Raw genomic sequence first — 17,359 nt, 5'->3', positions numbered from 1 at the left:
CAAAAAATATGAGAGATTTTTCCAGGGAAGAAAAATCTAAACCTTTGGTGCAGAAGAAAAAGGGGTGCACAGGTAAAGAAATCCGGGAAGCACATGAGGAATGGAAGAGGAAATATGCCTTAATCAAAAACAGGGAGATGTCTGCTTTGTTCCTTGGTGTAATTGTTGGAAAGGAGTTCATAGTAGCAAGACTAAAACCAATAAACTGGCCTGATAATAGCAGTTGGCATGTATAGGCAGTACACACCGATAGGAGGCAATTCTATAGTCTTGCAGAAGGTGAAGATCTGAGAACCTCAGGGTGTGAGTGAATTTCATGCCTAAAGAGGCAACTTTCCTTCCTTAGCAATTCAGTATTTAAGGAATGTTTTTTTCTCTTTAGAAGGACAATGCCTCATCACTTTCTCTGCCCCTTCCAGCTCCTGTGTGGGAGTGTACCATTGTGTAGGTCCCCATTCAGAGGTGATGTGTCTAGACTTGTATAGACATGAAATGGGCACTGACTACATACGGAACGCATGAAAAGTAAGGGTATTAAATAGGAAAACCTGTGAGGCGGGAAGGAAATGGTTGATGATTAAATATAACTTTTCTGCTTCCCTTTCTGAACAAAGTTAGTTAATTGTGGTCTGGGTGGGTTTTCTTTACTCCTTTCTGTCTTCCTCTCCCCTCAACACAGTTACTGAAGAGATCCTTTCATATGGCTACAGTTCTATTTGATTCTTGTTACTGTTGAATTGCTGTTAATTGTGGTCACAATAAACTCCTTGATTATGTTGGTTACTAAATGGAACAAGTTGGCCATAGCTGACAGCTAAATTCCATACATTTTCAGGCGCCTTAATTACACCCAAGTTCATCATTCATTCAGGAGGAAAGAAAGCAAAATAATATGATGTTTTCAGCAGACATGTTTAAGGAGCTCCTCCTTACCAACTATAAATGATTCTTCACAGGTCATGTGAGGAGGACGAGGAAACTGCTGTATGTCTCGTTATGCTGAGAGGAGGTATAGGGCAGACACTATGACCCAACGTGGCGGGGGGTGAGCAACACTGCCAGCATTGTCTGTGTTGGCAGGGTCATGAACAAGGAATGCTAGTGTGTGTGGCACCAGCTAACCCAAAGAGTTTTGATATTTACCTACCTGGTTGCCTTTTAACCTAGCCTCTAACCCAGGTGACGTTCTAACCTGACTAAATTTCGTCTAGCTAAGTGAGGTACTCGTTTGTTTCTTTTCTCAGTCTAACTCTGAAACTGGCACTGGGCTTGAGCTGCTGAGGCCAGTTGGAGTCTGTTTCTGTGGTTGTGTCTAGGCTGCTCTGCAGTGTTGGTCAGTTAATTGGGAAATATTTTCCCCATCAAAAGCAATACCAAAATAATCGAACAAACAAAAAAGCAACACCTACATAACAATCGCTTTCTTACAGGGATGTCTGGGGTTTTTTTTATTGCACTGTAGTGTGTACCTGTGCTGACAAATTAGTAGAAATACTAATATAAATATCTATGCGTCTGAAATCTGAAGCTGGAAAGAATGAAGCTGTTAGAGTTAATAAGCCATTGGAGTGCTGTAGTTTTCATCTCATGACTAGGACACCTTAGAAGCCTGATAATTAACACCCTATGTCTGGGTTTCCAAAATGTACTTGGTCATACCCTGTAGCAAATCAGTTCACGCAGTAAGTTTTCTTTCTCCTTCTCTCCCCTCCCTCATGCTTTTCAAGACTACTTCTGTACTTCTGTGTTTAGCCAGTATGGGAGATCTATCACAGCGGCTGTCACTGCTCCTTAGATCTACCATGAACTGAAATCAGAGTTAGGAAGATGGAGCTTTAATCCACGTTTAAAAGAAGAACTGTGAACTAACTTCTCCTTTCCACTCAGCCTTGCCTTCAACCTGTGTGTGTCTGTGTGTGTGTGGCCTCCTTAGCTCTGCTGTGAGGAGTCGTTCTCCCTTGCTGCTGGTTCAGTCCAGGCAGATTGAAGAGATCGTAAGGAGAGCTGGCCTTAGCACATCTACCACATGCATTGGCAGCCACAGAACACTGGGGGGTGCAAGAAGACCAATTCCAGAGCCACTTGGCAAGGCTGCTTTTCAAATTACACAACTCCTAATACTAGTTTTCTCAAACGTGTTTCACTGCGTATAGGTAGGAATATATGAGATTATTCTTGTTGAATTGCAACTGCAGGGCAAAAATCCTGTGTGAGTTTCACTTGCTTTCAGTAGAGGTTGGTACAGTTCTAAATTACTGTAGAGATCATGTTGGTCAGATCCTGTTTAGCCATGGAAAAATGTGACTTGAGACTTCAGAAAAGCAGGCTAATATTTCCTTAATTAAGGAGTGCCTCAAAGATGTTAAAGTACTGCTGACTCTTAGAAGATCACTGGAGAAGAGTTCATAGTGTTATAGTAACACATGTCAGCTGATCACTATTTACCATTAGACAAAGTTCTAAGCTTATTAGAAACTGGCTCAGAAAAAAACATTCCAGGATGTCTAACCTGACATACAGAGTAGTCTTGGCTTCCCAGAGTTCATTTAAAGTAAGGTGAAACAAGACCGCACATTCCAGTGAAGACATCATCTAGGCCCTTTTGTCCATATAGGCAAAACGGATGCAGTTCATGCATTGGGCTGAGGCTTCTCTATACCTGGAAATCCAACCAGATTGTCTCAGTGTGGCTTTTTGATGCATTTCTTAGCACAGAGAACCCAACTTAAGTCAAAACCGCATGTTACAGCAGAGCCGATCCAACAGTGTGGCTCTGCTGAAAAGGGGAGATCCTGCTCTTTCCCCTGGCCACCCCAGTCCCAGCCACTTAGTTTTCATCCTTTCTTGCATGGGCTTTGTTTTTTGTCTGACACTTTGCCAAGTGTCTTCTACTTGCTAACCTGGCAAGGTGAAGGGGAAGATTTCCTTCTTTGAACAGTGGTGAGCGCTCAGGTCAGTCAATTCTCTGTTAGCATCAAGTGTTGCGTTGTTCAAGACCCTTTAAATGTAATTAGAGGGGATGAATCCATGCCTAGGAAATACTATTGTGGAATTCACTTTTTTGTGTATGTGTACGTGGCAAAAATCGTCATTTCAGTATGGTTAGAAGTAGTTGGAAAGCTTTTTTTTAAAAGGTGCATGGATCTCCCAAATAGACATGAACTCAGAGTGTCATGGATGTCCCATATGCCTTGCTTCTGGAATAACTGAAGTACCCCATGCCTTATTCAGTGAATGGTGTGCCTTGGACTGCCATAAATTTTCAGTGGAAATTACGCATAGATACACATGCTGTGGCTAGCCTGATCTATAGGGAGCAAGTTTCTCAAGGATGATACTGTAGTGCCAGAAACGCTAAAACCTCGATGTCCATGAAATCTCGTATTGTGGCACAAAGGATTTTGAACGTCTCCTTTGTGTTGGTAGCTCTTTGGAAAGAGGGGCTGCACTGAGTCTGTGTTCATTCAGATGGGCGGCTTATGAGGAGAGGATGGTCTGCCAGAATGAGTGTTATTTGATATGCCTCAGGAAATCCCATCCCCTAATAACTAGTAGCAGTGTGCCTAAGAAAACAAAATGTAGTAAGGTAGCACTAAATATAAGTATGTAATGCCTGCCACTTGTTCTAAATGTGCAGATTATTGCTCATTTAACACTTTCTTGTCAACTGCCTGTACATAGTTTATTTTGAGAAGAAAGAACTGGAATTGAGGAGCAATTTAGACATGTTTCAAACTATTGAAGTTAATGTTTTACCAAATTAACAGTAGAATGGCTCTTTGTCATATTTGGTTTGCTGCCGAGTTATCACTTATCTATTGGCCAATTGGCAACCAAGAGCTTGACTGCATTTTCTCATCTCTTCTGATGACTGTTCACACGACTGCGCATCTCCCACAAAAGTCAGATGCCCCATCCCTTTCCCCATAAATGAAAGCAAGTTTAACAGAAGAAGGGAAGAAGGATTTCACCTTACAGAAGCGCACATTGGTGACAATGCCAATTTCCAGCAGCTTTGCTACAAATGGTTCTGTAGCACATACGTTCCCCTCTTTCCTTGCCGCTCTCTCTGCTGTGACCCAGCAGTACTAGAAGGACTAGCAGTTCTGTGTGCTCAGAAGTGACACTAAAAAGTAGACCTGTCTTGCTTTTACCATCGGTCAAGCGCCCCTCCCCTCCCTCCCTCCCTCCCCCCCCCCCCCCCCCCCCCCCGTTGTGTCATGGAAGCAACTGGGAGTTGAGACAGCCAGTAGATCAGGAAGAAAAACTGAAGGTGTTGATCACAAACCTGTCAACGTAATGGTTTATCAGCAGAAATGTGGCGGTGTTGGGGAATGCATTAATCCAATGAGACTGCGTGGTGAAGCATGCAAAGTGGAAAGATGCGTTTTGTAAGAGATGATGTTTTTGCACTTGTCATCACGTCTGTGAGGAGCTGGGAGCTGTCAGTTTCTTGGGCACTCTCAAAATGGATAGAAGGCCCTTTTCAGAGTTAAAAGTCTGTCTTGCAGTAAGTTTTAATTCCCTAGTGGAGAGAATAATTTGCCTGCTCTTTTGCTTTCAGCCTTAATGCAGCACCTACTCCAGCTTGTGGCAGCATTAGCAATTTGAAGGGCACCCCGGTGGCTACTCCCTGTACTCCTCGGCGTCTGAGTTTGGCTGAATCCTTCACTAACCTCCGGGAATCCACAACGACAATGAGCACGTCTCTGGGGCTGGTGTGGCTGCTGAAGGAAAGGGGCATCTCAGCAGCAGTGTACAATCCACAGAGCTGGGACAGAGCCAGCAAGGGCACGTTCCTGAACGCATACCCCCCTAAAATGGCGATCATTCCTTCCACTCCACCAAACTCACCTATGCAGACACCTTCTTCATCCCCTCCATCTTTTGAGTTCAAGTGCACCAGCCCACCTTATGACAACTTCTTGGCTTCCAAGCCTGCTAGTTCAATCTTGAAAGAGGTGAGGAATAAAAAGAACATCAGGAACAGTGAGAGTCAGACTGACGTGTCTGTTTCCAACCTTAATCTCGTGGACAAAGTCAAGAGGTTCGGTATTGCCAAAGTTGTGAGTTCGGGGCAAACATCAGCTCCTCCTTTAACTGATGACCAGGGACCTCTTCTTTGTGGGGCACAAGGACCGGTGAGGGCCCTTGTTCCTGGAGGCCTGGCACCAGAAGGTCTCCCATTGGGCTGCCCTGCTGTGACCAGTGCCATCGGGGGCATCCAGCTGAACACTGGCATCCGAAGGAATCGGAGCTTCCCCACCATGGTGGGTTCCAGCATGCAGATGAAAGGCCCGACGTCTCTCACTTCGGGGATCCTCATGGGAACCAAGCTCCCGAAGCAAACTAGCTTACGATGAAGGACTTTATTTTTACAGCTAGTCTTTTTAAATAAAAATATTCAGATTCTTTCTCTGTTCTTCTTTTCCTTTCCCCACCACCCCTTCATTGCCTCTTGAGTTTGACAAATCAACTTCGTGCCTAATGGGAGAATTGTGTAAACTTTGTACAAAATGTGTAAATATTTACCAGATCTATTGTAACTAATTGGATTATTTTACTGTTCAACTGAGTGCAAAAGGCTCTACGTTATGATTGCTGTATTAAGGGTAACTTGCTAACCTTTTGAAAAGGTTTTCTTTTTATTAAGATGCACTGAAAAAAACAAAAGGACAAAACCAACAAAAAGTGACTTGACTAGGAACACATGAATTCTGTAGCTAGCCTAACTTGAGTCGAAGGTGCATGGGAAGCTATTGAATGTGTTTTGTGAGACCTCACATGACATCACTTGAAGCATGGGAGCGTTTGTGCTTCGTCAAATGCTGAAAAAAGCACTCGGTTTAATGCGGTAGTTTTAATTCTGCTTCTGTAGATGAGTTGAGCTGAGTTATTGGAGTGCCTGGCTATTATGCCTGAATGGATGAAGCTTTTTTTTTTGTCCTGTTCTGTATTCTCCTCCTCCCAGAGGTGCTAAACTTGAACTAATACTGTGTTGAGGTCAGCAGGCCTACTGGGTACCTGGAATATTGACATATTCCTACCACTGCTGTTTCATTTGGCACGCTAACACTCTGTACGACTTCTTTTTTGTTTATTGTTTTGTTTTTCAATGCTGCACTGGATTGTGGACGGAAAATGCTTTACTCTGTGTTGCTGCCACTGAAACATGCTTTGTCAGTGCCCCCAAAGAAAACAGTTTTCACAACTCATGAGGTAAACATGGCAGTGACTTCCTAGAAGTCAAAGTTGCGGAACAGATTGACAGATAAGAATGTGGTAAAAGAACATGTAGCAAAAGCAGTATTAGGAAAAGATGTGTCCTTGAAACCTCAGCAGAGAACCACAAAAAACATTTAGTAACGGAATGGTACAAGCTGGAAAGAGCCACTTGCAAGAACAACTTGCAATCCTCATGCTGATCTTCAAGTTTCCTGCATGTTGAGGACCATGGCCTTGTAAACAGGGTGACAATATCCCTCACCCATTTTCTGTTTTCTATTTTCAGAGAAACCTTTTTCATCCAAAGTTGGACCTTAGCAGAGGTAAAGATACGGGAAATGCTTTATTCCACAGTGTTTTTAAACTGAAAAACCACCTCCGAATACCAAACATGTAACCCCCACTATTTCAGAAAATAAACAAAAGACCCCACAGAACCTTTAATTACAGCCAGGCAATCCTAATTTATATTGCAGTTTTCTTCTCTGTTTCTCCCAAACTTCTGCTGGGTGCTTGTAGAAAGAATTGAAATACCCTGGAACAGGAGCACACTGAGGGAGCTTGCTTCTAGAGCTGAGCTGAAACCTGTACTTTTTTGGAAAGGGAGATGGAGAGGAGTGAAGGGGGGAGGGTTTAATATCTGCTTTTTTTTCCTTGCACTTCTTGTGGCATCTAAACCAAGCTCCCCATTTGTTACCGTAATCACACTACACGTAATTGCCGTGAATTGCCATTTGTACCAGACTGTTACTAAATCATTAGCACTGATAATTTCTTGTATAAATGAAACTGTCTTTTAGTCTTTGTGATGAGAGATAGGCGGGTGGGGTTTGTTTGGTTGGGGTTTTTTTCCTGAATGAAGTAGTTATTGCAGTAATGCTATGGACACTAAGGATATTTTCTGAGAAAGAAAAAAAACACATCGGTCAGTTACTGCATGTGTTTGAAGACTTCTATTTATTCTATGAACTTGAAATGTTTTAGTAAAATGTCATCAGCTCTCTTTGCTGTTGTATGTGTGCACTTATTGCAAGTAAATTTAAGTATCTTTTTATTTGAATGTATCTTTAAAACAGTAGATAGAATAACGGTTGATTCTGAAAAAAAAAATCACGGACTTAATGGACCATTTTATATACCCAAAGGAAGAAAGCAATACCATATGAGAACTTAAAGTGTAGAAGTTGAATCATGCAATCGGGAAGTAAATATTTAGCCTTTGCATAAGCAGTAGGAGCTGTCCACCCACTGGAGAAAGCAATTGTAACACATCTGAAAGATGAAATTTAATTTTTTCTTCACTAATATCAATAAAATAACAGAAAAGTTGCACTGTTGTGTATTTTTCAGCTTTTTTCCTGTTCTTTAAAAGTGATAAATATTCCACCTTGATCCCTTGCTTTCCTCTCTCAGTCAAAGCAAAATAACAGGCCATCACCAGGTTTGGTTTTTAAATTCTTTAGGCAGAGAAGTGGTTGAAGAGTTTTGAGATTTTAAGATTGCTGGAACTGGTGAAACTTAGGTCAAAACAAAAAATATAAGTGATTGCAGTTTTTTTTATTTTTATTTTAGTTCCAAGAAAAAAGAATTGGATCTTGTGTGGTTTGTGTGTTTTGAGCAGGAGAGGGATGTGAACTCCCCTGGCTAATATGATGCAAAAACTATAGTGACAAAATGTGACAGTACAGAGTAAGGAGGAAACATCCTGTGTTTTCTAAGAGACAGGAGTGAGGTCTGCTGTTAGCTAGTATTTTTGTTATGGAGGGAGGAAACAGCCCCTGAATAAATGCCAGGTAATCAGAAACTCAAAAATTCTACACACGTGGTGGGAGCGAAGTAGTAGCAAAAGAGCTCCCTGGAGGAGCAGGACATCATAGAAAGATTAGACAGCCTCATACGTTGAGGAGAGGGTTGTGTGTGAAGTTGGGAGAGAAACAATCCTACTTATGTCACATATTTGCTACAGAGAGAGAAAACTGGAGAGCAGTAATGCCAAAATAAACTTTTGGAGGGCTTGCATTAGTATGACGCAGTGCCACATGACAGCTGCGAGGAAGGCTGATGCCACGCTGCACTGGGCACAGCCAGGCACCTTGTCAGTGAGTACAGACTCATCCTTCCTGTCTGCCCAGCTTGGAACCTGGGGAAGGCTCGCGAGCAGATAGTTAATGGTTAACAGGAGGGATACAGGGAGGAGGCATCCAGTGCATCCAGGCCTGAGGACCAGCTGAGTTAAACAAGTGCCACTCCAGGAAAGGGGAGGGCTGAGGCTGGTACAGAAGATGCCTGTGGCTTTAGGATTAATAGGATTTGCGATTCAGTTAACTTGAGGGAGGGTGTGTATGTGTGAAATGAGAAGGAAACCTGGAAACCGTCACAGATCTGTGCAGAATAGAGAGCAAGGAGGGAAGCCCTGATGAGTACTTGTAGTGGGACCTACTAACAGAAGTTGATGCTTAAGGTTTAAAAAGAGGAAAGTTCTACTTAGAGAAAACTGCATTCTGCTAGCGATAAATACCGTACCAGGAGCTTGTTTGGTCCATCTGGACCTGGTCTGTCCCACCCTCCTTAAAAAGCAAATATTCACAAAGACATGAGCCTAGAAGGACTCCTACCTAAATTGGAGAGTTTTGCCATCATAGGGTCTACCTACACATATCTTATCTCAAGACTGTAGTATTAACACGTAAGTGTTGTGAAGAAGATATTTTCTATTATAGATGAGAAATAAGATTATAAATAGTCATTCAGAAAAGACTTACATGTTTTATCTGGATATTGCAATGGACAAAGTCAGGAGCTGGTGGCCTCCTGCAGTACCTTCCTGGGCCTTTGGGAGTGAAGACCCAGCTGCGCAAGTCCAGTTCCTGCATCCCTTTGTCTGCCGCCTTGGTCAGAAGCTTCAACCCCTGAGCTCGCTGCCAGTGCAACCAGAGGACACGTGACAGTGGTGTATGAGCGAGGAAACACAAAAGAAATTAACGTGCAGCAGAAAATGGGAAGGTAAAGTTATTTGATTGCACCTGGGAAGGTTTGTAAGGCAGTTGTATGAGTGATGAAAATTAAGTGTAACGCAGTTCCCTGTACGTTTCTATACCAGATCGGCTGCAGCTGTCCTGGGGAGCCCTGCAGAACCCTGCCTCCTGGGGTCCCACCTGCTCCTAGAGGGAGCTGTTGGTTGTATAGATGCTTTCAAATGATCTTTCACAGCTTACGTAAACTAATTGTAAGCCCTCGTGACCTTCAGAACAAATGTTTGCTGGTTCTGGATAAACTGTTGCCTTACGCCGTGTAGCCTGCTGTCTTCGATTTTGTAAGCTGTGTGTCGTGGGATTTCTCCTGCCTTGGCAGTTCTTGCTGTACCTGCAGTAGCTGCTGGCTTCTCTGTGCTTCCCAGAGCAGGGCACCCCAGTGCTCCCCCGCACTTTCCATGGCTCACAGAGAGCTTTTGGAAACCACTCGCCCACACTGGGTGGGAGCTGTTCTGAGGGAGGAGCTGCTGCAGTGCCTGCGGCGCAGCAAAGGGCAGCGTTCTTCACTCAGAAAGGAAGGTACGTGCTCAGGTAAAACACACCATCATCCCCCAGCCTGGGTAGCCAAGGATCAGCCCTAGTTTTAAACACCATATGAGCTTCTAGCCTGTGTTTCTGTGCTGTTACATGGCTCTGATCCAGGAGGCTGAAAAATTCCCCTGTGACACTGCCACTGTTGCAGTTCTGTAACACTCTGCTCACTTCTTGCTCTATTCTCTCCCCACAGCAGCAGCCCTGTCTGCATGCAACCCTGGCCTGGGTTTGCCTCCCTGCCTGCTCCTTGTCATTTGCACAGCCCTCCCAGCTCCTCTCACTTCTTGCTGAACTGCTCTGGGTGCTGTGGCACTGTGGTGACACTCAGGGTCCTGGGTAAGCTTTGTATAACAGGAAGCATCTTTGATGGGTATCCCCTTTTTGCATCTTTTCTCCTTCTAAAATTAATAGCTTTTTTCCCCCTGTGGTGGGCTGACCCTGGATGGATGTCAGGTGCCCACCAAAGCCACTCTATCACTCCTCCCTCCTCAACTGGGCAGGGGAGAGAAAATATAACAAAAAGCTCATGAGTCAAGATAAGGACAGGGAGAGATCATTCAGCGGTAACTGTCACAGGCAAAACAGACTTGACTTGGGGAAATTAGCTTAATTTATTAACAATCAAATCAAAGTAGGGTAATGAGAAATAAAACTAAGTCTTAAAAAACCTTCCCCCCACCCCTTCCTTCTTCCTGGGCTTAACTTCACTCCCAATTTTTTCTACATCCTCTCCATCAGCAGCACAGGGGGACGGGGAATGGGGGTTATGGTCAGTTAATCACAGGTTGTCCCTGCTGCTCCTTCCTCCTCAGGGAGAGGACTCCTCACACTCTTCCTCTGCTCCAGCATGGGCTCCCTCCCATGGAAGACAGTCGTCCACAAACTTCTCCAATGGGGGTCCTTTGCACAGGCTGCAGCTCTTCACAAACTGCTCCAGTGTGGGTCCCTTCCACAGGGTGCGGTCCTTCAGGAACAGACTGCTTCAGCATAGGTCCCCACGGGGTCACAGCTCCTGCCAGCAAACCTGCTCCAGCCTGGGCTCCTCTCTCCACAGGTCCTGCCAGGAGCCTGGAGCTGGTTTCTCTCGGGGTCACAGCCTCCTCTGAGCACATCCACCTGCTCCAGCATGGGGTCCTCCATGGACTGCAGGTGGATATCTACTCCACCATGGACCTCCATGGGCTGCAGGGGCACAGCCTGCCTTACCATGGTCTTTGCCACAGGCTGCAGGGGAGTCTCTATTCTGGCACACGGAGCACCTCTGTCCCGCTCCTTCCTAGCCAACCTTGGTGTCTGCAGGGTTGTTCCTTTCACATTTTCTCACTCTTCTCTTTGGCTGCAATTATGCAGTTGTTCCCCACCCCCCCTCCCCCCCCTTCTTAAAGAAGTTATCCCAGAGGCGCTACCACTGGTGCTGATGGCTCGGCCTTGGCCGGCTGTCACTGGCTCTATTGGACACAGGGGAAGCTTCTAGCAGCTTCTCACAGAAGCCACCCCTGCAGGCCCCCCAGTACCAAAATCTTGCCATGCAAACCCAAAACATCCCCCTATCCTATCCTTGCTGGTGTGCATGAATGCTCCTGCAGTGATTTAAATCTTTGGCTTTGGAAAGAATAGATATTTGGGGTTTGTTGTTTGTGCTGTATTGTCATTTTCTGACGTTTAAAAAAGTATCCAGAAGGATGCATGTAATGCTGGGTTTGTTCATTTCTTTGTTTGGAGATATGCATCTTCTGTGCCAGTCAAGTGAACAGCAATGATGTTTAATAAGCAAGTGCATGTGGATGTATTGACTTTCAGGGCATCGTGTGTCTGAGGGTGAATTATAAACCCAGCTTTCTCAAAGGCCTGGAACTCTAGGGAAGCTTGGGTTTTTTACAACCATGAAAATCCAGAGGTTTAGTATTCACTGAAGGCCCTACAGAAGCACTGGGCTTCAACGTTGCATTCCTGGGAAAGGAAAACTGATCAAATACCCACATTGACAAAGGCAGCCACAGGGAAACCAAAGAGGGAAAAAGTACAGCCCACTGAGGTCAAGGGTAATCAAAGCTGAGTCAGGCCAAACTCCTCAGGGTACAAAAGGAGTGACTGGCAATTGTGGAAGGGTAGAAAGTCTACTAGGGTGCAGGACTGCTGTCTCTGCAATGCTTCACCCTAGTGATTTCAGTGGATTTTGGAGGAAACACCCAGTTTCAGCATCTGGAAACAATGCCGGTATTTGGAGAGCGTCTTCATTTCTCCTTCAGGCCAGTAAGTTATGCTAGATGGTAACAGACTGTATAAGCCATCTGGAAACTCAGCCAACATATCTAATGCACTTGGACAATTTCAAAGCAGAACAGAACTAATGCATAAATGAAACCTCAGAAGGCCAAATGGCTGATGAATTGATGCCTCTGCTCTGAAATGGTCTCCCATCCTTGCAATGTCCAAGTATCTCAGAAACTTTACTGGATGCATCTTCACTATACCACAGCAAGGAACATGGTCATCCAACCCTGAAAGATGAGTTGCGGGTGAGAGGAGGGTGAGGTGCTGAGAATTGTGTATCTAAGACAGGGCTGTGGACACTTAGGATGTTCTTTGGAGATTCAAGACTGGTAATTTCAGCCTGTTGAGGCTCCTCCCTCCATCCTTTTGCATGTCTCCCGAGCACTGGGTGGCCCCACAACATAACACTGTAGTGTACAGACATTTATCAGTTGCTCCCAACTTCCTGAACACATTTGTTGGCAGCTCCCCATATTGACTGAAAAGTCCAGCAATGTCAGCAAGATGTGTCCTGCCTTCCTCTGGTACAGACAGGATCTGCTGCCTGAAGCTTGGGTTCATGTTGATCAATTAGCATTATCAGCTGTGGCACAGCATCTTACTAGGCACCGTTCAGACCTGCTTTAATTCAGTTAACAAGCCAATCATGACCACAGAATAGCAGGAAAAATAATAAAAGGCCTGAAAGTTATTGGTGTTTAGCAATGTCCTTCACTGTAATGCAGGCAGTGGCTTTCATGTGAGAATGGCGTATACTCAAGAAGCCGATAATGTTTGTATATAAAAGATTATAGATGGTTTTGTCCTGCTGAAATAGGCTTCAAGCTGTGCTGAATCCAATTGCTGTTCAATTGACACAGGCACTTAGGAATGATTAAGGTTTTAACAAGCCCACAGCCAGATTTTTTTCTTTCTTTAAGAGAATTTTAATGAACTCAGGGGATACAAAAATCAAACACACATAAAAGCCTTTCAGTGCTCTGCTGGACATTATAGCATTCACATTTTGTCTGACTTGCAAATTCCTCCACTCAGGCCGTGGAGGGGGACTGCCTGGTTTGCACTTGGGGTGCTGGAGCTCACTGAAACGTGCAGAGCTGGGCTGTAGCTGGGAACATCTGGCTGCGGCGTGTCCTTGGCCCACGTGCAGCGAGGACAGAGGGGCCAGTGATGCAGCAAAGTGTGGGAGAGCACAGCAGGATCCACATGCATTCCTGTAGCAAAATGGATGTTGCCATGAGAGGAGATTGTAGTGCAAGGGGCGGGCAGGCAGGCAGGGAAATTCACCTTGGAAAACTGGTATGAACTCCAGTGTCTTGTAATAGCTGAGCCCTGTGCTCTGTGATCTGCATGTTGCTTTTTTGGTTTTAGCACTTTTTGTTTAATGCAACATATACCAGGGCAGATGAGACTGTCCAGGATCAGGTGCATTGATGTAGCTGAGCTTTCTCCTACGTGCGGCCCCAGCTCCCAGAGAGAGCTGCCTCGCTCTCTGGGGGCTGCTTAGATATGGCCTCACCCCCAGGAGAACCACTTGCTGCCTCTACCCTCTTTTCACAGCTGCCATATGCACAGCCCTGCAAGGGCAGAGCCACAGGCTCTTCCCCGCTCATTTACATGGAGTTGGCAGTAGGCTTCTCTGTTCATGGAGATTTGCCCAGCACCCGTTTTGAAACTAGTTAATAAAGCTGGAACAGAACTAATCGAATCAAGCCCATTGAGAAAACAGTCTTTAAATGCAAAAAGATATTGATTTTCTATTTTGCCAGTGTTAATTTAGCCCCTATGCACGTGCTTCCAAAAAGATGCTTTTGAGTAAAGCTAAATTAAATGTCAGAGAGTTGGCAGTGCTGGGAAACTCACCTCCCAGACAAGCACCAGGCGGGGGTGCCAATGCGCTGCTGCATGTGCCGAAATCTGCAGGGAACTTAGCCCAAAGCCTTTGCTGGACTCGAGGGTCTCGTAGCCAGCTGCAGGGTCTCCATCCCCGAGGCTGCTGTTTCCCTTGGGTCAAAACAGAGCAGCCCGGACGGGGTCTTCACTAATGCCCTGGGATGAGCACTGCAGCTACTGGTGTTGCTTGAGTTTCCCGAATTTGCTGTCTGCCCTGTTTAGCTCCAGTTAACACCTCCAGATCGGGTGGGAGCTGAACGATGTCTCAGCAGCCTTTACAACCTTTTCCCATCTAGGAAATTTCTTCTGCTCCCAGAGGATCAGGTGACTGATGTTTTGAGGAAGAGGAGGACATTGCTGAGCAGCTTACATCCAGCTCCCCCTTGCCTCCAGGAACAGTGCTGAGCCTAAGAGCAACAGATCCTCTTATCTCAACGATTACTACAATTGTCCCCAAACCAGTTGTCCTGCGAGTGCTAAGAATTAAGATGTCCTCTGCAGCTACAAGTATGTATCTTAGCAGCACCTGAAAAAACATGTTGGTCCTGAGCTGGGTTTTAGGTAGTAAAGAGGGGCTCTGGCAGAACTTAGGCCTGTAGGTCCTGACTTGCAATCCCAAACGGCTCCCTGCCTGGTGCTCCTGCTCCACAAGGATGCCTCACCTGAGCAGGGCTGTGGTTGCACAGCTTTGCATCGCCCTGAGGTGCGTCTCCGTGCGGATGTGTCAGGGCTGGGCAGTTCAACACCTGCCTGAAATCCAGGTGAGGTTTAGTAAGAAGCTGTTTTCTGCTAAAAGGTTGAGGGACGGATGGACCCAAGAAGCATCTGCAAATAGAGCAAACAGTGGCAGGATCAGGCCATCTGGAAAGCGCTTTCATTTGATTGTTGTTTCGACGTCCAGTCAGGAGAGGGCCCCCATTTACCCGTGCTGGCTGGCTAAAGCCATCAGTCTGGAGCCAGAGAAAACAAAATGAGGTGAAATGATGTATATTTTCAATCCTTATTTGGAGGCCAGGTGAGTCACCACTGCAAGTCCCTTTATTCCCTTGGTTTATTTTACAGCACTGGTGCAGCTTAAATATTAAAACTGGCATGTGCGGTGACTGTAAAAAAATATTGACCAGGTTTTGTCTGAAGCTCTCCGGCATCCAGGAAAGGTGGCAGATGTGATTACTTGCAAATATCACGCTGGCGGTGGGCTGGCAAAGAAAAGTAGCGCTTTCAAAAACAGACAAACTTTGCTTGCAGTCGTAGCACACGGAGAAAGCAGATTTCACAGGTGAAACTACTTTTTCTGTAATTGGCACTTTTGTGATTTAAAATGAGCAAACGGCTGGTCAAAAGCAATGGTGGTGGTAGCTTGGCAGGGGTGGTAGCATTATTCTGTGCCTGGGAATGGTGCCTTGGAAGTTATTCACTTGTTGGGGATACAGAAAGTCCAACCCTGATAAGTGCAAGGGCAGTGAAGCCCCACAGTCACCCCAGGGATCATGAGCAGGAGTTTTCTACCACAAAGGATGGGGATGTGGGGCTCCTCTTAATTGGAATCCTTGTGAGCAGCCAGGCAGTGAAACAAAATCTGGCAGGCAACAAAAAGCTCTCCCTGTCCTGGGGGAGCGACTTGTAAAAGCCCCAAAACTGTCACTCAGCTGCACTGAGGGCCACGGGCTTTCATAGACATCTTCAGAGACCTTCAGAAGAGAGAGTAATGGGAGGAAACCACTTTGTCCCTCTGTTCCCTGCCTGGAGGGAATGAGAGAGAGGAGAGAAAAAAAAAGGTCTGTTTTTTTTTTTTCCCCCTAATTTCAACATTCCCCAGTAATAAGGCTATATCTGTAACACCACCCACCCCCAGCCCTGCAGCCCGCCCCAGCAATATTACAATATTACATATCCTTAAATAAACCAGGAATAGAAACATTTTAAAATTATGTTTGAACATTCCTGTCATTAAGTTAAAAGACAACAAAGTAGAAACTTAGTTTTCTCCCAGGTTACTTTTAAAGAAACGTCGCTTGGGTGGGAAATGTTTTAATCTATGTGGTTTTTTAGATTAATTTGTATTTTCCCCAGTTTAAAAAAAATTTAACCGGTTTTAATCTCTTGTTTGAAAGTTTCAGAAAAATGGGTTCTTTGGACTATTTTCCAGTGGGCAATAGTCAAAACTAAGGAGACAATTCAGGTATTTAGGGACTCATTACATTTGGAAAGGAACTGAAAAAAGCCAGACTAGGTGACTTGGAAACTGGTTGACTGGAAGGAGCTTGAGAGGAAGAAAAGCTCATGCAGAAAAGCAGTTCCACATTTTCAAGATGGGATCCACAAAAAGAGATTTGGTGTTACCAGAGAAGAAAATTCCCCGTTAGCATTTGCTGAAGTCTCCCTTTCCTTGCAGATTTCTGCAGTGCTGCCTGCTCTCCCAGCTGCTGTTGGGAACAATTCCTCAAAATGTTTTCATGTTCAGCCCTCGGTTTGTTTCCCAGTCTCCTTGGGTTTGGTAGAATTTTGTTTCAGTACAAATATTTTCTATGTATTATTTTCTATGCATTGCTTTTGCCTACTGACTGCTGTGGAAATTGCTCCAGAGACGTCCACCTGCCTCTTCCCTTTGGCAAGCACCTGCTTTTCAGCATATGAAAAACGCATTCCTTTTCCCATTAATGCACATGTTCAGGAGAAAGTCTGTGAATTATGCAATGCAAAAATCACCTCTTTTTTTCAGTTTAGGGAATTCCTTAGATGTGAGAGAACCAGCTGCTGAGGCAGACCTGGGAGCTGCAGGAGGGGTTACCTGGGGGGGAAGGAGGAGCGTGCAGGTAAAACACTTTCTGCAGCCTGCCCCCCGGCAGGCAGGAGGGGTGAGGGGACTCGCTGGACAGCGTCCCCATGGTGCCTGTTTTGCACAAGCAGGTATCGCTGCCCGGCTGCGAGCGTGGGGCTCTCTGCCTTGCTCTGTGCCAATAAAGGCTGGGCACAATCTCCCTCCTTCTCCTCATGCCGATGGGCGATAGCTAACTCAGGCTGCCTCTGGGATACTCATGAGCGACCCATTTCCTTTATGCACACTGTCACTAGACTGCTCTGATACATCCTCCCCCTTCCCTCAGGATCAGCTTCTGCTCCGTTCAGGGAACTTTCCTTGCCCCCTCCCCGAATGAACGCTTGGCTCACCACACGGCAGGGAATGCTCTGTTTATTCCATGATTCTCAGCCGTCAGCAGAACTTTCACATTTAGTTCACAATATAAAATAAATAACCCAGGAAGGTGAAACACGTTAGTGGTGTTCCTCTTTTTCTTTTGGTTTTAGCACTGTTGACTATTCACTGTGAACACGTGGGCTTGCTGTATAACTCAATCCCTTACAAATGGGGTCACCATGAAGACAGCTGGCCTTTTCTG

At 45.3% G+C, this 17,359-nt stretch overlaps 1 protein-coding gene across 7 annotated transcripts in view; it reads left to right on the top strand.

The window, feature by feature from the left end:
• TRAK1 (trafficking kinesin protein 1) overlaps positions 1–7,554 on the top strand; it is a 136,504-nt gene extending 128,950 nt beyond the window's left edge. For 6 of the 7 annotated variants that reach the window (XM_064444048.1, XM_064444047.1, XM_064444046.1 and 3 more), the window contains one exon: positions 4,565–7,554. In XM_064444048.1, coding sequence (XP_064300118.1) covers positions 4,565–5,363 — 799 coding nt within the window. In that variant the 3' untranslated portion in view covers positions 5,364–7,554. The remainder of the gene's footprint in view (positions 1–4,564) is intronic. The other variant, XM_064444052.1, reaches the window with a different exon arrangement.
• The last annotated feature ends 9,805 nt before the right edge of the window (positions 7,555–17,359 follow it).

This window comes from Phalacrocorax carbo, chromosome 2 (assembly GCF_963921805.1).
Source record: "Phalacrocorax carbo chromosome 2, bPhaCar2.1, whole genome shotgun sequence".
In the NCBI taxonomy this organism is placed as follows: Eukaryota; Metazoa; Chordata; class Aves; order Suliformes; family Phalacrocoracidae; genus Phalacrocorax; species Phalacrocorax carbo.
Note: the sequence above shows the minus strand (reverse complement) of the source record. Positions and strands in the feature narration are given on the sequence as shown.